At 44.1% G+C, this 22,639-nt stretch overlaps 1 protein-coding gene across 1 annotated transcript; it reads left to right on the forward strand.

The window, feature by feature from the left end:
• Window positions 1-18,503: 18,503 nt before the first annotated feature.
• Window positions 18,504-20,463, forward strand: LOC121531344 (ras-related and estrogen-regulated growth inhibitor-like protein). The gene is made up of 4 exons (XM_041836580.1): window positions 18,504-18,576; window positions 18,761-18,814; window positions 18,919-18,995; window positions 20,038-20,463. Exons 1-4 carry the CDS (start codon window positions 18,504-18,506, stop codon window positions 20,461-20,463), a joined length of 630 nt encoding a protein of 209 aa, XP_041692514.1.
• The last annotated feature ends 2,176 nt before the right edge of the window (window positions 20,464-22,639 follow it).

Consider the following 22,639-nt stretch of genomic DNA (forward strand, 5'->3'; position numbering starts at 1 on the left):
CCCTTCTCAGGAGAAGGAGCTCTCAGTGCCTTCTGTTCAGGCCCATATTCGTCGTTGCCACCGGACCTGGCATCGGGCCAGAAAGGCACTCCTTAGAGTTTCGGACCGGTATCAGCTCCAGGCGAATCGTCGCCGGATCCCTGCTCCCACCTACACCATCGGAGATAGGGTCTGGTTGGCCACACGGGATCTTCCTTTACGGACTGAGTCTAGGAAGTTGTTACCGAAGTTCATTGGTCCGTTTGTGGTGGAGAAGGTGATCAATCCGGTGGCAGTTCGACTCAAACTCCCGAGGACGCTCAGAGTCCATCCCACCTTTCATGTCTCCTGCCTCAAGCCTGTTTTCCTCAGTCCTCTGTTGCCTCCTCCACCTCCTCCTCCTCCTCCTCGGATGATCGGAGGTGGTCCTGCCTACACGGTGCGACGCATCATGGATTCCAGACGGCGGGGCCGGGGTTTCCAGTATCTCGTGGACTGGGAGGGGTATGGTCCTGAAGAGAGGAGTTGGATTCCGCGGCGACAGATCCTAGATGCTGACCTCATCCGTGACTTCTACCGCCTCCATCCTGGCGCTCCGGGAGTCCGCCCGGTGGCGTTCGTCGGAGGGGGGTACTGTAACGATCCCGGCAGTCTGAGTCGGGTCCTGTCTGTGGACTAGTTTTTCTGTTCGTGATCTCCAGTTTCCCGAGGGTTCTGGAACGCTCCGGGGAGCTCTCTTGATTTCCGCACCTGCATCCCATCAGCAATCTGCACACCTGGTCCTGATCATCACCCTTCTTAGGCTCTGGCCTAACATCCATTCCCTGCCGGATCGTTAGCCATGAACAGTAGGTTTACCAGAGTATCAGTCTTAGAGCGTCTAGCGTTAGTTTTGTTGTTTTGCACCTTGTTGGTTTGTTGTTTACTTACCTCCGTTTTGTTCCATCTGCAGTCACTCGTCCGGAACCTTCATCCAACCTCTGCCTGGTGGTCGGCGGCTGCCGAGCCATGATTGGATCAACCACTGCACCCCCAACAACTAATCAACGCCGCCCGCTCTGTTCCCTGGATTATTCAGCATCACTCTTGACTTTGTAAATAAACACTCACCTTCGTTTCAACTTACCTTGTCCTGGTCTGCTTCTGGGTTCTGGCTTTGTAACTCGTGACAGTATGAGCCAGTATAAAATCAGAGAGGTCTTCCAGGTCATGATTTCCTTTAGGAAACCAGCTGATTTCCCTGACAGCTGACATCTTTAAAACCCTGGATATAGAACAGAATCACTCCCATGGTATTGACATATGTAAAAGAACACCAGATCTCATACTCCTGGCCCTCTCTAAATAAGTCCCTACACACCCTCTCACGTGGAGGTGTTACAGCAGTCTGTTGGCTAGACTCCAATACAGTGGAGAGGGAAGCCTGTAGCTTGAGGCTAATAGGAGTCAGATGTAGGCCTACAATATATGAGATTAAAATGCCTAATAAATGATACTAAAGACATTAATCAAGAGAAAAGCTTGTGACTTATGAATGGATGAAGGCCAGTCACCAGAGCATCTCCCAGCCAAGGTCTCTACGGTGGCCTGGGAGAAAAAGTGGGGCTGTCTTTCACACTGCCTGTCTGAAGCTCCGCCTCTCAGGAGGACAGATGGCCCCAGCCAGGGTTGCAATGATAAGGAACACCCTCTAGTTTATGGCTCTGCCTGTGTACAGTGCAGTCAGGGACCAAGCAGAGGTGTGATGTATAGCAGGGGGCCACACTCAGTTGTCCTGGCTTGACGTAAAATAGTCCAATAATTCAGCATAATGCACCATCCATTATGGCAGCCGTTAGATCAGTTTGTAAAGACGGGCAAACACATTGCTTTCCCTAGCCGCATATTTATCTTAAAGGCACAGGCCTAACCCCTTCATACATTGCGATATTTCAGAGAAATCAATGGCTCCTGCAATTCAGCTGGTGGCGAAGCCCTGCTGAAAACGTCATAGAAAATATACAATCTAATCCATGGCACCAGAGACCACTGTTCAGGTCTCGTACAGATTCTAGATTCTTACAGATCTAACCTTTGTCATCAAAAGTATAAATTGCAAGACAGACCATAACTATACTACTAAAATACTATTGTCAGTGAAATGTCTGTGTAAATATAATGTGTATGTTGATCAAAGTCAGATGTCCTGCAGGTTTCACTGTCCTAGTGTCCTTACAGAATAGGTTGGATTTTTTTACACAGCCAGTCAGGTAAGTAGCCTACAATGGCAGATAAATGTGGAATATCTGAATATGCATAGCCTGGTTTCAAAAGAACATCAGGACTGTGAAATCGTTTCGTTGAAGCCAAGGCTATACAGTACCTCAAATAAATTAGTATGGCATCATATCACGGCTGCAGTTGGCTTGGTCTCTTTTATTTGCAGCAGGATATTTCAGAGAGAATTGCAAATCCAATGTAAATTTCAAACAGGCTTGCCACTGCATGCCTTTCATCCAGGGATTTTTTTTCAGTCTATGTTTCTTAACACACCCTTGATTCAGGAGTAAGTGGAATTATCAAACATGTAAAGGGAGTGTGAGTTAAGTCCATAAGAATAATTATTTGCATAAGCACACACACAGCGCAGGGAGAGTGGAGAGTGTGAAGTAGGCTATGTGCTCACTTTTGATAGTTGCATACTGTATGTGACACAATTTCTTTAACTGTCACGACTTCCGCCGAGGCTGCCTCCCCTCCTTGTTCGGGCAGGCTTCGGCGTTCGTCGTCACCGGAGTACTAACCACTGCCGCCCCAATCATCATATCAATTGTCTTGTCAATCACACACACCTGGTTCTATTCCCCTAATTAGTCCATGTATAAGTGTTCCCTCTGCCCCCTCGTCCTTGTGGGTGATTGTTTGTTGTGGTTAGTTGCTCGGTGGAGCTCTTGTATTTGGTATCGACGGGAGTATTTTCCCGTGTGTCTTGTATTTTCCAGTGCACCTGTTTGTGCCCTGGAGTGTGTTTGACGCAGTTCTGCGCAAACCTGTATTTTTCGGATTAAAGCCTGTTTCTGTGATTTACCCTCCTGCGCCTGACTCCTTCAACACCACCTTATCACAGAATCACCCAACCGGAATATGGAGTCAGCGGGAGAAGAGCGCATGCCTGGAGTCGTGGCACGGGTCCAGGAGCATTCCACGATGCTGGCCAGCTTGGGGGAAGCGATGGATCGGGTTCTTCAGGTCGTCCAATGCCTGGAGAGGAGAGGACCCGATCTGTCGAGACCAGCTGGCCAACCGGATCCAGCCACCTACACCCCAGCACCCGGAGGGATCCAGATATCCCGACCCCGGGCGTTTGATGGGACGACGGTGCTATGCCAGCGATTCCTTCTCCAATTGGAGCTTTACTTCACCAGCATCAGGCCGGAACCCTCGGAGCGGGAGAAGGTGTCCGTTCTCGTTTCCTGCCTCTGTGGGAAAGCCCTGGAGTGGACCAACGCGGTGTGGAACGAAGGAGGAGCCGCGTTGGAGTACTACAGGGAGTTCGCTCGCCTCTTTCGGGCGGTCTTTGATCACCCGCCCGCGGGTGAGCGACTGGTCCATCTGAGGCAGGGGACGAGGACCGCGCAGGACTTCGCGTTGGAGTTTCGGACACTGGCAGCAGGGTCCGGGTGGAACGAGCGGGCCCTGATTGACCATTTCCGGTGCCATCTGCGGGAGGATGTCTGACGGGAGCTAGCCTTCCCGAGACACCATGTTGTCCTTCAACAAACTGGTGGACATGGCCATTCATTTGGACAACTTGCTGGCAGCCAGAGGACGTCCTGGTAGGGGTCTGCCCATTTCCACCCCGGACGAATCGGATCCCGAGCCGATGGAGCTGGGTGGAGCCGCCGGCCGAGAGAGCGGAGGAGGACAGCGACAGTGCCACTCTGGTGGCACGAAGGGACAATACATCACACGTCGTAGTCAACGTTCTTTTGGGCCGGGAGGTGGTAGGCAGGGCACTCACGCATCACCCCAGGTGTCGAACACCCACACTTGTTCAGAGCCCTCTGCTGCGCACTGTACCCTACCTATCCACTTTCTCGACCTCATGGTAGTTCCCCAGTGTAAGGCGCTAGTCGATTCAGGCACAGCTGGGAACTTTATGGACAGGGCATTCACACGTCGTCAAGGCATAACATTGGTTCCCTTATCCATTCCACTCCCCATCAGAGCACTCGATAGTCGACCAATAGGGTCCGGGTTTGTTACAGAAGTCACGATACCAGTCACCATGATCACCCAGGAGACTCTTTTTGAGCAGGTAATTTTTTTGATTATTGAATCTCCTGCTTTCCCTGTGGTACTAGGTATACCTTGGCTAGCACTCCACAACCACACCTTCTCATGGCCGCAGAGGGCTCTCACGGGGTGGTCGCAAGAGTGTCAGGGTAGGTGTCTAGGTGTTTCCGTTGGTGCAACCACGGTGGAAAGTCCAGACAGTACCTCCACCGTGCGCATTCCCCCTGAATACCTCGATCTGGCGCAAGCGTTCTCTAAAACGCAGGTGACTAAATTACCACCTCATCGGGCGGGGGATTGCGCGATAAACCTCCGGGTAGACGCTGTACCTCCCAGGAGTCATATATACCCCCTGTCACAGGCTGAAACGGTGGCTATGGAAACCTATGGCACCGAGTCCCTGCGCCAGAGGATGAGTTGAACCGCAGAGTGAAGGAAAATGCAGCCAACAAGTGCTCAGCATACAGTGGGGAATAAAAGTATTTAGTCAGCCACCAAAAGTTCTCCCACTTAAAAAGATGAGAGAGGCCTGTAATTTTCATCATAGGTACACGTCAACTATGACAGACAAATAGAGATTTTTTTTCTCCAGAAAATCACATTGTAGGATTTTTAATGAATTTATTTGCAAGTTATGGTGGAAAATAAGTATTTGGTCACCTACAAACAAGCAAGATTTCTGGCTCTCACAGACCTGTAACTTCTTCTTTAAGAGGCTCCTCTGTCCTCCACTCGTTACCTGTATTAATGGCACCTGTTTGAACTTGTTATCAGTATAAAAGACACCTGTCCACAACCTCAAACAGTCACAATCCAAACTCCACTATGGCCAAGACCAAAGAGCTGTCAAAGGACACCAGAAACAAAATTGTAGACCTGCACCAGGCTGGGAAGACTGAATCTGCAATAGGTAAGCAGCTTGGTTTGAAGAAATCAACTGTTGGAGCAATTATTAGGAAATGGAAGACATACAAGACCACTGATAATCTCCCTCGATCTGGGGCTCCACGCAAGATCTCACCCTGTGGGGTCAAAATGATCACAAGAACGGTGAGCAAAAATCCCAGAACCACACGGGGGGACCTAGTTAATGACCTGCAGAGAGCGGGGACCAAAGTAACAAAGCCTACCATCAGTAACACACTACGCCGCCAGGGACTCAAATCCTGCAGTGTCAGATGTGTCCCCCTGCTTAAGCCAGTACATGTCCAGGCCCATCTGAAGTTTGCTAGAGTGCATTTGGATGATCCAGAAGAGGATTGGGAGAATGTCATATGGTCAGATGAAACCAAAATAGAACTTTTTGGTAAAAACTCAACTCGTCGTGTTTGGAGGACAAAGAATGCTGAATTGCATCCAAAGAACACCATACCTACTGTGAAGCATGGGGGTGGAAACATCATGCTTTGGGGCTGTTTTTCTGCAAAGGGACCAGGACGACTGATCCGTGTAAAGGAAAGAATGAATGGGGCCATGTATCGTGAGATTTTGAGTGAAAACCTCCTTCCATCAGCAAGGGCATTGAAGATGAAACGTGGCTGGGTCTTTCAGCATGACAATAATCCCAAACACACCACCCGGGCAACGAAGGAGTGGCTTCGTAAGAAGCATTTCAAGGTCCTGGAGTGGCCTAGCCAGTCTCCAGATCTCAACCCCATAGAAAATCTTTGGAGGGAGTTGAAAGTCCGTGTTGCCCAGCGACAGCCCCAAAACATCACTGCTCTAGAGGAGATCTGCATGGAGGAATGGGCCAAAATATCAGCAACAGTGTGTGAAAACCTTGTGAAGACTTACAGAAAACATTTGACCTGTGTCATTGCCAACAAAGGGTATATAACAAAGTATTGAGAAACTTTAGTTATTGACCAAATACTTATTTTCCACCATAATTTGCAAATAAATTCATTAAAAATCCCACAAATCTCAATTTGTCTGTCATAATTGACGTGTACCTATGATGAAAATTACAGGCTTCTCTCATCTTTTTAAGTGGGAGAACTTGCACAATTCGTGGCTGACTAAATACTTTTTTCCCCCACTGTATATAAGTCCCTCCACTTCACCCGCCTCCTCGAGTTTCTTCTATGTGAAGAAGAAGGACGGAGGTCTGCGCCCGTGCATTAATTATCGACCACTGAACAGGGAGACGATAAGATTTAGTTATCCTCTCCCCCTCATTCCTTCAGTGATTGAATCAATGCATGGGGCGCGCTTCTTCTCCAAATTAGATTTCAGGAGTGCGTACAACCTGGTACGTATCCGAGAGGGAGATGAGTGGAAGACAGTATTCATCACAACCACGGGGCATTATGAATACCTGGTGATACCCTATGGTTTGATGAATGCTCCCTCAGTTTTCCAGTCCTTTGTGAACGATGTGTTTCGGGACATGCTTGGTCGCGGTGTAGTTGTCGTCATCGATGACATCATGGTGTATTCCGCTACGCGCGCCGAGCATGTGTCCCTGGTTCGCAAGGTGCTGGCCCGACTGTTGGAAAATGACCTTTATGCTAAGGCAGAGAAGTGTATGTTTTCCAGCAGTCCGTCTCCTTCCTTTGATACAGCATTTCCACCTCAGGTGTGGAGGTGGAGGGAGATAGCATTTCAGCCGTGCGTAATTGGCCCACTCCAACCACGGTTAAGGAGGTGCAGCGCTTCCTTGACATTGCCAACTACTATCGGAGGTTTATCCGGGGCTTTGGCAAGGTTGCAGCTCCCATTACCTCCCTGTTGAAGGGTGGGCCGTCCCGGCTCCGCTGGTCTGCTGAGGCTGACCTGGCCTTCAGCAAACTGCGGGGTCTGTTCACCTCAGCCCCAGTACTGGCCCACCCCGATTCATCACTACCGTTCGCAGTGGAGGTGGATGCGTCCGAGGTTGGGATAGGAGCTGTCCTGTCTCAACGCTCGGGTACGCCACCCAAGCTTCGCCCCTGTGCCCTCTTCTCTAAGAAGCTCAGCCCAGCAGAGCAGAACTACGATGTTGGTGATCGGGAGCTGTTGGCTGTTGTCCGAGCCTTGACCGTGTGGAGGCATTTGCTCGAAGGGGCAAAACACCCTTTCCTCGTCTGGACGGACCACCGTGACCTGGAGTACATCCGGGCAGCGAGGAGGCTGAATCCTCGCCAGGCCAGGTGTGCTCTCCGGTTTGATTTTACATTGTCATACTTTCCGGGTACGAAGAATGTGAAGGCAGACGCACTGTCCCAGCTGTATGACACAGAGGAGAGGCCCAGAGACAACACCCCCATATTCCCAGCCTCCCGCATTGTGGCGCTGGTAGTATGGGCGATGGACGCGGATATGGAGCAGGCATTATGCACAGATCTCCACCGCAGTGTCCAGCTGGGCTGCGGTATGTGCCTGCTCTTATCCGTGATCATCTGGTCTTCTGGGCACACACGTCACCCTCCTCTGGTCACCCAGGTATCGGCCGTACAGTGCGCTGCTTGAGCGGAAAGTACTGGTGGCCTACCTTGGCTAAGGACATGAGGGTGTACGTCTCCTCCTGCTTGGTGTGCACCCAGAGTAAGGCACCTAGGCACCTCCCAGCGGGTAAGCTACAACCATTACCAGTTCCACAACGACCATGGTCTCATCTTAGTATTGATTTTCTGACTGATCTTCCCCTCTCCCAAGGTAACACCACCATCCTGGTCGTTGTGGACCACTTCTCCAAGTCCTGCCACCTCCTTCCTCTGCCCGGTCTCCTCACGGCCCTGCAGACAGCGGAGGCCCTATTTACTCACGTCTTCCGGCACTACGGGGAGCCAGAGGATATAGTGTCCGACCGAGGTCCCCAGTTCACGTCCAAGGTTTGGAAGGCGTTCATGGAATGTCTGGGGGTCTCGGTCAGCCTGACCTCTGGGTTCCACCCCGAGTCAAATGGGCAGGTGGAACGAGTAAATCAGGATGTGGGGAGGTTCCTACAGTCCTACTGCCAGGACCAGCCGGGGGAGTGGTCGGTGTTCTTGCCATGGGCAGAATATGCCCAGAACTCTCTCCGCCACTCCTCTACTAACCTAACACCATTCCAATGTGTTTTAGGTTACCAACCGGTTCTGACACCGTGGCACCAGAGCCAGACCGAGGCTCCTGCGGTGGATGACTGGTTTCGGCGCGCGGAGGAGACGTTGGATGCTGCCCACGTTCACCTCCAGCGCGCCGTGCATCGTCAGAAGGCCAACGCTGACTGTCACAGCAGAGAGGCCCCGGATCGGGTCTGGCTCTCGACCCGGAATCTGCCCCTCCGCCTGCCTTGCCGGAAGCTGAGCCCGTGGTTTGTGGGGCCGTTCAAAGTCCTGAGGAGAATCAACGAGGTTACATATAGGTTGTTACTTCCCCTGATTACCGTATTAACCCCTCGTTTCATGTGTCTCTCCTCAGGCCGGTGGTGGTTGGTCCGTTCCAGGAGTCTGTGGTGCGGGAGGTTCCTCCACCTCCTTTGGACATCGAGGGGGCCCTGGCGTACTCTGTCCGTGCCATCCTGGATTCGAGGCGTCAGGTGGGGGGCCTTCAGTACCTCGTGGAGTGGGAGGGGTACGGTCCGGAAGAACGGTGCTGGGTACCGGTGAGGGATATCCTCGATCCCTCCGTGTTACGGGATTGAGCCGCGTGTCAAGGGGGGAGGGTACTGTCACGACCTCCGCCGAGGCTCCCTCCCCTCCTTGTTCGGGCAGGCTTTGGTGTTCGTCATCACCGGAGTACTAACCACTGCCGCCCCAATCATCATACCAATTGTCTTGTCAATCACACACACCTGGTTCTATTCCCCTAATTAGTCCATGTATAAGTGTTCCCTCTGCCCCCTTGTCCTTGTGGGTGATTGTTTGTTGTTGTGGTTAGTAGCTCGGTGGAGCGCTTGTATTTGGTATCGACGGGAGTATTTTCCTTTGTGTCTTGTATTTTCCAGTGCACCTGTTTGTGCCCTGGAGTGTGTTTGACGCATTTCTGCGTAAACCTGTATTTTTCGGGTTAAAGCCTATTTCTGTGATTTACCCTCCTGCGCCTGACTCCTTCAACACCACCTTTTCACATTAACCTCTGAAAAAAGCAACATTACCATACTGATTTTAATATTAACCATATACAGTGCCTTGCTGTTATTTTAGATTTCTGAACCAACATTCAGAGACGTACAGCTTAGTTATACATATCAACATACAGTGCCTTCAGAAAGTATTCACACCCCTTTACTTTTTCCACATTTTGTTGTGTTACAGCTTGAATTTAAAATGGATTAAATTGAGATGTTTTGTCATTGGCCTACACACAATACCCCATAATGTCAAAGTAGAATAATGTTTGTTGAAAGTTTTACAAATTCATTAAATAGGAAAAGCTGAAATGTCTTGAGTCAATAAGTATTCAACCCCTTTGTTATGGCAAGCCTAAATACGTTCAGGAGTAAAAATGTGCTTAACAAGTCACATTATTAGTTGCATGGACTCACTCTGTGTGCATTAATAGTGTTTAACATGACTTTTTAATGTCTACCTCATCTCTGTACCCCACACATATAATTATCTGTAAGGTCTCTCGGTCGAGCAGTCAGTCAATTTCAAACACAGATTCAACCACAAAGACCAGGGAGGTTTTCCAATGCCACGCATAGAATGGCAGCTATTGGTAGAGGGGTAAAAAAAAAAAAATGCCATTGAATATCCCTTTGAGCATGATGAAGTTATTAATTACACTTTGGATGGCGTATCAATATACCCAGTCATTACAAAGATATAGGCATCCTTCCTAACTCAGTTGCTGGAGAGGAAGGAAACCACTCAGGGATTTCACCATGAGGCCAATGGTGACTTTAAAACAGTTACAGAGTTTAATGGTCCATTTTACAACTGAATGCATTCAACTGAAATGTGTCTTCCGCATTTAACCCAACCCCTCTTAATCAGCACCCGGGGGACAGTTGCTTTGGGGCAGAATGACAGATTTCTACCTTGTCAGCTCGGGGATTAGATCCAGCAACCTTTCAGTTACTGACCCAACGCTCCTACCTGCCAGGCTACCTGCTGCCCCATATGGATCAACAACATTGTAGTTACTCCACAATACTTACCTAATTGACAGAGTGAAAAGAAGGAAGCCTGTACAGAATACAAATATTCCAAAACAGTTTTCCTGTTTGCAACAAGGCACTAAAGTAATACTGCAAAAAATGTGGTAAAGCAATGAGCTTTTTGTCCTGAATAGAAATCCAATACAACGCATTATTGAGTACCACTCTCAATATTTTCAAGCATAGTGGTGACTGCATCATGTTAGGGGTATGCTTGTAATCGTTAAGGACTGGGAGTGCTTCAGGATAAAAAAGAAACAGAATGGTGCTAAGCACAGGCAAAATCCTAGAGAAAACCTGGTTCAGTCTGCTTTCCACCTGACACTGGGAGATTAATTCACCTTTCAGCAGGCCAAATCTACACTGGATTTGCTTACCAAGAAGGCATGGAATGTTCCTGAGTGGCCGAGTTACAGTTTTGACTTAAATATGCTCGAAAATCTAAGGCAAGACTTGAAAATAGTTGTCTAGCAATGATCAATAAAAATGTGAAAGAGCTTGAAGAATTTTGAAAAGAATAATGGGCAAATATTGTACAATCCAGGTGTGCAAAGCTCTTAGAAACATACCCAAAAAGACTCACAGCTGTAATTGCTGCCAAAGGTGATTCTAACATGTATTGATTCATGGGTGTGAATAGTTATTTAAATTAGCTATTTCTGTATTTCATTTTCAATCAATTTGCAGAAATGTCGAAAAACATGTTTTCACTTTGTAATTATGGGGTATTGTGTGTAGATGGGTGAGCAAAAACATATATTTAATCAATTTTGAATTCAGGCTGTAACACTACAAAATGTGGAATAAGTCAATTGGTATGAATACTTTCTGAAGGCACTGTATGTTGATATGTATAATTAAGCTGTACGTCTCTGAATGTTGGTTCAGAAATCTAAAATAACAGCAGCAGCAGTTTCCCAAGAACAGCGCCAACCACAATCAGTAGGTCTATATGTTAACAAATAGTCATTAAAGCAACCAATCCTCTGTTCAGGAGACAACCAACCTATTCTCTCAGCTTTTAGCCTAAAGCAATCACCTCAGAAACAATGAGAAGGAGAGAATATCGTCTACTACATCCTCAATCTCTGCCCAAAGTACTGTTAACCATAAGAGACCATTAGCACTTACAACCATAAATGAATTATGAGCTCATGTTTACGACATGAGTAGTTTCCATATGCTAAATTAACATGTTGCCATGGGCTGTCTTTTACATTCCAAACAGAACCTGTCTAAAAGGCATACAATAGTATGAAACGCCTGGTCGGAGAGTGGATTTACCAGCTGAAATTAAATGCATGTCTTTAATGCAACATCGTTTTTTCAAAAGGGTAATACAATATTTAATAACCAGTTTTTCCATCTCTAGGCCTTTGTTGCTACAGTTAACTGCAGTTGTTATTAATAATTTTAGCACAACAGACTATAGGCCCTAATAATAACACTGCCACCAGGTCAGAGAATACAGATCCACTGTCAGATGAATCGAGTTCGATTTTTAAACCACCACCTCTGTCCCTCTCTACACTTTTCCCTCATCCTCAGTTCTGCTGTCTACACAGATTCCAATCATTGCACATCATGCAACACATTTGGTTGTGCCTGATGACTTTCACACTAATGAATAATCAGTGTTATGCCATTTAAGTGTTTCACTTGACTTCATGAGACAAATCTGACAAAAATAGAGTGCGACTTGCAGGGGTTCACAGTTAAATGAACTGTGGCATGCTAGTTTTCTGGAAATCTATTTTAGGAAACAAACATAAAAACTAATTAAAGTCCATAATTAAAATCATTATACAGTTTGTTATTATACAGTTGTTACACAATTATACAGTGATTTTCTACATGATTTTATCTGCAGTCACACCCACTGATTACATTAGATTCAGCATTTACAATGAGAGGTCTATTGTGACGTGATGTCAGACCCTTTGCAAAATCGACATTGACTCATATCTATTATGTGGGGCGGCAGGTAGCCTAGCGGTTAAGAGCGTTGGGCCAGTAACCAAATGGTCAGACAGACAGACAGACAGACAGACAGAGAGAGAGAGAGAGAGAGAGAGAGAGAGAGAGAGAGAGAGAGAGAGAGAGAGAGAGAGAGAGAGAGAGAGAGAGAGAGAGAGAGAGAGAGAGAGAGAGAGAGAGAGAGAGAGAGAGAGAGAGAGAGAGAGAGAGAGAGAGAGAGAGAGAGAGAGAGAGAGAGAGAGAGAGAGAGAGAGAGAGAGAGAGAGTGTGAACCCAGCCTAATCCCAGGACTCCAGTTCATCTCCATTTATACCTCTAAATAGGAAAAACGTTAATCTGATAAAGAATGTAGCACTTCACTGACAGGGAAACAAAAGTGCCTCTGACACCAATGTTGTATTTCACACACAGTTGCAAAAATAATAACTCTGCTTATGGCTTCTGACAACATGGGAAATTAAGGGGGGAAGACAGTGGCAACTGAATTCTCCAAGATGATCGTCAGCATGTATGTCCAATAAATCAATTTACTGGTTCATAAAATACCTCTGGGAGTTGTGTTTATTTCAATTATTTTTTTCTAATGCAATCTTTGGTATCCATTTGCCCTCTTTGCCTTTTTGAGTGCACAGAGTACTTTCCGATTTGTAATTTGAGCTACTGCTTTAAAGTATTCTGGATTTATTGTGTGGCAGTAAGCAGTGTAAGACTGGTGACTATTATCTCATTTTCAACACCTTTTTTCAAACTAAAATACATTTGATCCAGTACATAACATGTTACTCTTACTTACCTGAAATAAATTATTCATAATTGCATGCTCTGTGTTGATTGACTCCATCTGTTGGCCTAATTCCCACATGACTATCAAAGCTATGCCAAGAGGATGCATACAGTTCTGAAGAAAGTAACATACTGCAACTGCATATTATCACGAATGACTATTTGATACAGCTAGCCTATGACCTTTTCAAAGAAAGGCTTACAATCTCAACCGAAATACACTCTTAGAAAAAAAGGTGCTATCTAAAACCTAAAAGGGTTATTTGGTTATCTCCATAGGAGAAGCCTTTGAATAACCCTTTTAGGTTCCATGTAGAACCCTTTCCACAGAGGGTTTTACATGGAACCTAAAAGAGTTCTAACTGGAACCAAAAAGGGTTCTCCTATGGGGACAGCCAAATAACTATTTTGGAAACGTTTATTCTTACAGTGTATAAGGCAGTTGTATTAAGGGTCTATTTTCAGCAAGGTTCCCTTTCATTTAAAGATTTGCAGAGCATTTATTTTATAAGCAATACTCACTGCACGTCGTAGTACACACCTTTCCTGTCGTGCATTATTTGACCGTAACTCGAATAAAAATGGGTTCCAAAAGGGTTCTTCGGCTGTCCCCATAGGAGAACCCTTTTTGGTTCCAGGTAGAACCCTTTTTGGCTCCAGGTAGAACAATTTTTGGTTCCATGTAGATCCGTCTGTGGAAAGGGTTATACATGGAACTCAAAATGGTTCTACCTGGAAGCAAAAGGATTCTACCTGGAACCAAAAAGGGATCTTCAAAGGGTTCTCCTATGAGGACAGCCGAATAACCCTTTTAGGTTTTAGATAGCACCTTTTTTTCTAAGAGTTGAGTCCCTCGTTGATTATCCCTTACATCATAACACCCAGCTTTCTGATAATGGAATCATATACAGCAAGCCAGCAGTAAACTATCAGTGTGCCTCTCATGATTTGATCTAACACACAAACATAAAACTACACCTTCATACAACCTGAAATTTCAACAGTCTTTCCTTGCTACATTATAAAGCAGTCAATGTTATTATTCTAAGAAGATCAAAACGATACCTTCTTCAACAGAAAGCAAAATACATTCCAAGTACATTACAACACACACTATTAGCTATATCTTCCAATTTCAAAGCAGCAACATAACTCACATTTTGGTTACTGGTTACTCTTCTGAACTATTCTCTGTCATTCACTCATGCCAATTAGGATGGTAAATAATACACCTCCACTTTTTCATTTAGAAAATAATAATGTCCTCAGGTTATCTTTGAAAAGTGTGTTCTCATATTCTCTTTAAAGGTAACTCTCTCTTCAATACTGGGTATCAGATGACCTCTTGTGGCTCACTATAGACGTGACTGAATGTGACAACAGATGCACGTTCAAAACAAACTATGAATTACAAGCTATTCTGCCAAGATGGGTTGAGTCATGAAGTGTTGGATGCCAATTCATTATGCACAGACTGCTAATTATTCAGTAGCAAATAATCTAGATATCAGAGGTTGTTTGGACATTATACTGTGCACTTCTTGTAAAGGCAAATATCTGTTATCACTGATAACTAAAGTACCCAATAATCCATTCACAATGTAAACCCCCTGCTGGCATATTTGACAGCCCTTTATGTGTACTTTCATGATAGATTATCAAGTGAATGTGTGACAGTCAAACCAGAGTTAATGGTCTCTTCTCAAGAGCAGGGCCTTTCAATGTCAAACTATAAATATCCCTAGAGTAAATGTGTAATCTGTCAAAGCAGCATAAAAAGGTCACAGCCATCTTAGATGAAAGTAGTCTCACTCTGAATTGATTCGACTTTGGGTGTAGGCCAAATAGCTGTCGTTTTCTGAAAAAATACTGACCTTCACCAATTTGTTCGGTATCGGGAGTAAAATTGAGCACAGATATTAGTTAAGTATAAAATCAACGTATTAGTTCAATAGTGTGTTTCCTTTGAGTCCTGATGAGGGTCTTGTAATATGATCAAAGTATAGCACGAATTGATGCTACTTATGCTTTTCTGAATTAAAACCATACAATGCCCTTACCATCCTGTTGCTTACTGTTGTGTCTGTTTGTGTAGCTGTAGACAACAACACATTCTCCAACGGTATGCTACTGAGATGTCCTCCCTGTGGAGAAAGCACAGGATGCCTCAATTATCATACAACAGAGAAAAGCTGTTATTAAAGCTATAATTCTTAGTTGCTATGTTCATTTTAGGACTTACAAATTAATCATATATACCTCAGTGGATGCTCCTCAGAGGAGGAAGGGGAGGACCATCGTTCTCAGTGAATTTCATACAAATATATATATATATATTTTTTTTGATAAAACTATACAAAATATATTCATGTCACCAAATAATTGATTAAAACACACTGTTTTGCAATGAAGGTCTACAGTAGCCTCAACAGCACTCTTGTAGGGTAGCACCATGGTGTAGCCGGAGGACAGCTAGTTTCCGTCCTCCTCTGGGTACATTGACCTCAGTACAAAACCTAGGAGGCTTGTGGTTCTCAACCCCTTCCATAGACTTACACAGTAATTATGACAACTTCCGGAGGACGTCCTCCAACCTATCAGAGCTCTTGCAGCATGAACTGAAATGTGTCCACCCAATCAAAGGATCAGAGAATTGAACTAGTACTGAAAGCATAAGCTACAGCTAGCTAGCACTGCAGTGCATACAATGTTGTGAGTGAGAAAGACAATAGTTTAGAACAAATTAATGTCTTCAAAAATGAAGGAGAAGTAAGAGAGAAAGAGAGTGAGAGAGAGCTAGCTATATTTTGTTGTCTTTTTTCCCCAACTTTCTCTTTCATTTCCCTAACGAATGCAGCTAGCTAGTTTATCCTACTCAAACACCCGGCTCATACAGAGGGATGCTATGTTAGCAAGCTGGCTATGGATATCCAACACTGGAACTCTTCCAAGTCAAGGTAAGCTTTTGGTTTTATAAATGTATTGCCACCGGGGCCCACCGGTGTAACTGCTAAACTCCTTGCTGACTGTACACTGTATTACCTGATTGTAACGGATTTACTAGTGCATTAGTTTTAGTAGCTATGTTGACTTTGACATTAGCTAATATGGTGACAACGATGTAGGCTGTGTGTAGCGGTTAGCGGTTACTTATGATATGAAGGTTTGGCTTGGAAAGGTTATTTCGCCTGGTCACAGACAGCTGATGTGTTGTGCACTGAAGTCCACAAGCGAAGGGAAAAGGTGAGAGGAGGAGAGCGTGTAGACGTGAGAAGGAATTATAGCTACAACAATCAAAGGGATTATGCTGTTTGTATGTGGCTGCTATGAAAGTGAACTGTGTTTGCATGTGTGATCAGGGGTGTATTTTTCCCCCCGATTCTGTTGAAAAATGTTCTTAAACAGAAGCAAATGGAATGAAACAGGGAGAAACATATTAACATTTACATTTTAGTCATTTAGCAGACGCTCTTATCCAGAGCCACTTACAGGAGCAATTAGGGTTAAGTGCCTTGCTCAAGGGCACATTGACCGATTTTTCACCTAGTTGGCTCGGGGATTAGAACCAGCGACCTTTCAGTTACTGGCACAACACTCTTAACCACTAAGCTACCTGCCGCCCCTTGAATTTGTCCAAACTCTCGTTTGCTACTGTTGGACTAATGATTACACCCTAGATCAGCTGCATGCAAGCAAGAGTGTGCAAGGCGTTATTGAATGTGTCACTGTCTGTCACCTTGATTACTCTCAACCTGTGCACCTACGTTGTAAACTTTCATTCTTAGGCTAGGTTGTAGCAACATCATGATGGGTATAGGAAAAATGTGAGTATCATGTAGTAGCCTAAACCTATCGATGTTACATTGAGCTGGGTGAATAGAATATGATTGACAGTCATCCAATATGCTGTAATAGAAATAAGGCCATGCTCATGAAAAAATAATCGTCCTCCCTCATCTTAAACGGCACCGACTGCCACTGATATACCCACTGCCACTGATATACCCACTGATTCTTTCCTCATGAGCTTAGTTCAACTGTCGCACCCCATCAGAACCCATAATATAAGCTTGTTTTACTCCAATGTTTGTAAACAAAGTTAATATAAAAAAACACTTTATAGCCTCAAAACATGGTTAAAACTATCATTTTCATATCATGAATGGTGAGTTCGCTGAGTCAGTAGAGCATGGCGCTTGCGGGTTCGATTCCCGCTGGAACTACCCATATGTAAAATGTATGCAAGCATGACTGTAAGTCGCTTTGGATAAAGCATCTCCTAAATGGCATATATTATTATTATATTATGAATTTGAGAGTGGTTACATTTCTCCAGGGCCATCTCTCAGCTTTTTACCAAAACAGACTTGGGGTGACCACTTCGTTATTGCTTCAATTAAGGATTCTAGCTTTAAGCATATGTCCATGACCAAAGGCAGAGCAACAGTAAATTATCAGGGAAAATAAGGTATTCTACAGGGCCCCAAACCCTAAAGAAAACTGGTCTACAGTGGGCTAGTCATATAACTGATTATCAAATGTTTTACTTCCATCTAGTGGTTGGTTATAATATCACACCACACTTTTGGTTACATCTCACAGGGCACACACTGGTTGAATCATGGTTGTTTTCACGTCATTTCAATGAAACTACATTGAACCAACGTGGAATAGACGTCCATGCCCAGTGGGATAGTACATTAGCTGTTACAAACAACTCAATAGTTTCATTGAGTTGTTGTCAGCTAGTTACATGGGAACTAAAATCACATTCAGATAGTAAGTGTACAGTGTACATAAAATGATTCCTGTAGGCCTACTGTATGATTTACGCACACTTGCAAAATATTAGTTTCCACTCTCTGCACGCAAACACGTTTTACTTTGTCATTTAACTCCATGATTATCCTTGGTAAGTAATCAGTACCTTAAAGCTGCACTGCCTAACTACGTGTGTACAGGTGTTTTTAGAGACTACAGCTAGTTTTTGGAGACTAGCTTACACCACTCGATACTAAACCAAAACAGTTTCCCCAATACTGTATACAAATCTAGGATCCTCACCAGACATTAGCTATCTCCTCATGTTATACATAATTGCCATTTGGAAGATACCATTTGTATATCCACAAACTTAAAAAGGAATGTGAGGTAGATGTTTGCTGAAATGTGTTTGTTATTCAAAAGTCGGCAAAAGTATGCCTACATGTTCTACGCTAAAACAATAGTTTTCTGCATAAACAGTCAGTAGGCTATGCTCAATAAAATGGCATGTTTCAGATTTGAATGGTGTGGAGTATATTTCCACGCCCCTTTAACTAGTGTGCGCACCACTCTTTGGGACATAAAACTCCTCTCTGCTGCTCTCAGCATTATATAAATAGTCCTGATCCAGTCTGACCAATAAACAGCCGCCAGAATCATGACAGGACTGAACGCTTTAAAAGTGGATGCTAATGTAGTAGTTCTTGGGACAGACAGGGTTGGTAAATCTGGTAAGACCAAATCTCTAATTATTCTCATTATTTATAATTTGTGCATTGTATTCGAACGTCTACAGTGATCAGTGGACCATTTTAGTCAATATTTGTTTTTCCTTAATTGGCATTGCTGACTGAATCAATTTCTTTCCTCAAAATACACATGGTAAAAACTATGATGATGATAATTATTTCACAGCGCTGACAGTCCGCTTCTTAACTAGAAGATTCATTGGAGAATATGGGGATATTGGTAAGTTTAGTTTGTCTGTCATCACCAGCTATTGTAATGTCAAGTAAACATTTTACTACTGTATACTGTACAACTAAATGAATACTTATGTTAATTCCTTTCAGAATCAATCTACAGCCACAATGTTGTTGTGGAAAGAAGGGACATAACTTTTAACATCTGGGATTCACCATATTATCAGGTATTACAAAACGTTAACATTTATTCTGTTTCATGTGCTATCATAATGATGTCTGATACTGTATTTTGGTTTTATATGGCATTGGGCAAAGCTACTGTATTCAGTCTTCTGAAATGACTGCAGGCATTGAGCATATTTGGCAACTTAAACAGAGCACTTCAGTTACTCATAGGCTACTTTATAAGTGCCTGTATGGGACACAGATTTATGATACTTCCATTTCCCCGTACTGCAGTGAGTATTACTGCCAAGAAGTGCCTGGTTGTCTTCGACATGAATCCCATTTTACCAGTGGTGGAAAAAGTACCAAATTGTCATACTTGAGTAAAAGATAAGATACCTTAATAGAAAATTACTCAAGTAAAAAGGAAAGTCACCCAGTAAAATACTACTTGAGTAAAAGTCTAGAAGTATTTGGTTTTAAATATACAGTACTTAAGTATCAAAAGTACTGTAATTGCAAAAATATACTTAAGGATCAAATTACTTATATTAAGCAAACCAGATGACACAAGTTTCTAGTTTTTTATTTATTTATCGATAGCCAGGGGCACGCTCCAACACTTAGACATCATTTACAAACGAAGCATGTGTGTTTAGTGAGTCTGCCAGATCAGAGGCAGTAGAGATGACCAAGGATGTTCTCTTGATAAGTGCATGAATTGGACCATTTTCCTATCCTGCTAAGCATTCAAAATACTTTTGGGTGTCAGGGAAAATGTATGGAGTAAAAAATACATTATTTTCTTTAGGAATGTAGTGAAGTAAAAGTTGTAAAAAATATAAATAGTAAAGTACAGATACCCCAAAAAACTACTTAAGTAGTACTTTAAAGTATTTTTACATAAGTACTTTACACCACTGCATTCTACTAGCACCCTGCAGGGCCACAGTGACTGGACATCATGTCTATCAGCCCAGAGAAATAGGGCTTACATGGACTAACTTATCCCACGATTGGTCCTTTCCCAATACAAAATCTATCACTCTTTGATCCAAGCAAGCCTTTATCAATTGTATATATTATTTTCCCCTTTTCCAGGACCTGTCCATGGAGACCTCCCTATATAAGAAGAGAGTCCAGTGGGCAGATGGTTTTGTCCTGGTCTACAGCATCTGTGACAGGGCCAGCTTCAACGCTGTCACCAAGCTGATCCAGTCCATCAAGGCCACCAAGGACTACCTGGGCATGGACAAGGTGCCCATAGTGATCGTGGGCAACAAGAGGGACCTGAATCACAGACGGACAGTCCTCAGTGAGGAGGGCAGACTGCTCGCCCTCACCACAGCCTGCCAGTTCTATGAGGTTACAGCTGCTGAGAACTACCACAGTGTCCTCATGGTGTTTCATGGACTAATAGACAGGATACGGGAGTCCAAGTCATCCATTAAGAAGCCAGCTGGAATCAAGGGTATAGTGAAAAGCATGTCTGCAGTTTTTGCCAGGAGATGGACAGATACGCTGTGATACTAGGGCACAGAGAGGAAGACATTATATATTGTAATCAATGTATGGGTCTGACATGACTTGTGTGTGCCAAAGATCTCCAGAGACTGCCTTATGGTTCAGACAGGGCAATGAAGGGCAGAAACAATACAGGTGTGGAAATGGAGACTAGTACCCAAAGTTATTGCTGTAGTTGTGGCTGGCTGCTGCAGGACAGGACTGACTTGGATGGAGCACACTGTCCACAGGGATTGTATATTGTATATTACTTACAAGGAAACAATTAATTACTGTAACTGTCCTAAAGCTGCTCCATACACTGAATACTTTTTCAAAGAAATGCATGTGAATATGATGGCCAGAGTACAATGAGATTCTGTGGCTGTCTGGTAAAAGGTGCAAAAGTTGGCTCACAAAGAGCAATATTATTTTTATTAAATTACTATTATCCTCAACCCTCAATCAACTTTTATAGGGCAAGCACTTAATAATTACTTTCATACACAAACATCACTTTTTTATTTTTTACGTGAGTACTTTACATGTCCATATGGTTTGTCACCAAGATGGGAGGGATCCAGAAATTAATACAATTGTAATTGTTTTTGTTTGTATTTATTTAAAAAAAACATTTTTTAATGTAATGTAGCTCAATCATTGTACTGTAGAAAACACTTGGGATAAGTATACATGTATGTATATTTTCCTTTACTGCAATTAAATACTCATTCTAAAAAAATAATGGAATACTGGAATCAATATTGTGCCATATAGTATGTAAATTACTTTTCTTGTAACGACAGCAACTAGTACAGTAGCAAGTTTAGCCACAATCTAAATCACCAGTCAGTAAAGAAACAAAAGCCTCTGAATACAAAGACATGTAGGAATATTTGACCATGTTGATTAGAAAATAGCAGCCTCCCCCAGACAGAATGAGCAGAACATGACAGATGGAACAAATAAAAATGTTCCGTTCAGATTAAATACCTACAAAATGAATCCTCCTACCAGTTCAAGGCAGGTAAGGATTTAACGCAAAGTGAGGGTGTAAACAGATACACGTGCTATTAAGAAACACTAATGAAAGTGTCATATTTAAGAATATTTTTAATGGTTTAAATTCATGCATGTCCCTCATCGTGATAAAATGTGGGTTATTTCTTCAAGAGAGTCTTTTGTTCAACATTTTCCCATGGTAGGTAGTTACGAAGGGAAAAATTATTCACAGAGTCGGATTTCTCCTCAAATCCAATTTATTAATCCCACTAATGACAGAAAGAGAGCTCAATGTGAACAGGATCGCTTCATTGATATGTCTGTTCTTAATGATTCAGCTACGTTATAGGCAAAGCTAATGTTTCAGACATGCTTTTAGGTCTTCTATTGGGTACTTGTCAACAGAATAGGAGGCATGCTTTCAAGCAAAGCTTTGGCCCTTTTCTTCTTTTTGCAATATCACAAAGAAACATACAGTGGGTAAAAAAAGTATTTAGTCAGCCACCAATTGTGCAAGTTCTCCCACTTAAAAAGATGAGAGAGGTGTCACGCGATGTGTATGCGGTAGCGAAGTCAAAAGCAGGACACAGAGCGGCTGGCAACGTTTTTTTCTGAACACAGTAAAATCAACGTACAAACAACAAACCTCCAAACAGGGAGGAAAGCACAAAGACCCGTACATACAGAACTGCCGGAATGACAACAAACAATAACACACAAAGTACCAATGAGAGACAGGGGTTAATATAGGGAATACAATCCAACATAATGGGAAACAGGTGTAAACAATAAAGACCAAACAAGACAAACACCGAAACATCGATCGGCAGCAGCTAGTACTCCGGGGACGACGAACGCCGAAGCCTGCCCGAGCAAGGAGGAGGAGCAGCCTCGGCTGAATCCGTGACAGTACCCCCCCCTTGACGCGCGGCTCCAGCCGTGCGCCGAGCCCGGCCTCGGGGACAGCCAGGAGGACGCGGAGCAGGGCGAGTCGGATGACTCCGGTGGAAATCCCTCAACAGGGAGGGATCTAGGATGTCCCTCCTAGGAACCCAGCACCGTTCCTCCTGACCGTACCCCTCCCACTCCATGAGATACTGCAGACCCCCCATCCGACGCCTCGAATTCACGATGGAACGGACTGAGTACGCCGGAGCCCCCTCGATGTCTAGTGGGGGCGGAGGAGCCTCTCGTATCT

This window comes from Coregonus clupeaformis, chromosome 19, assembly GCF_020615455.1.
Source record: "Coregonus clupeaformis isolate EN_2021a chromosome 19, ASM2061545v1, whole genome shotgun sequence".
In the NCBI taxonomy this organism is placed as follows: Eukaryota; Metazoa; Chordata; class Actinopteri; order Salmoniformes; family Salmonidae; genus Coregonus; species Coregonus clupeaformis.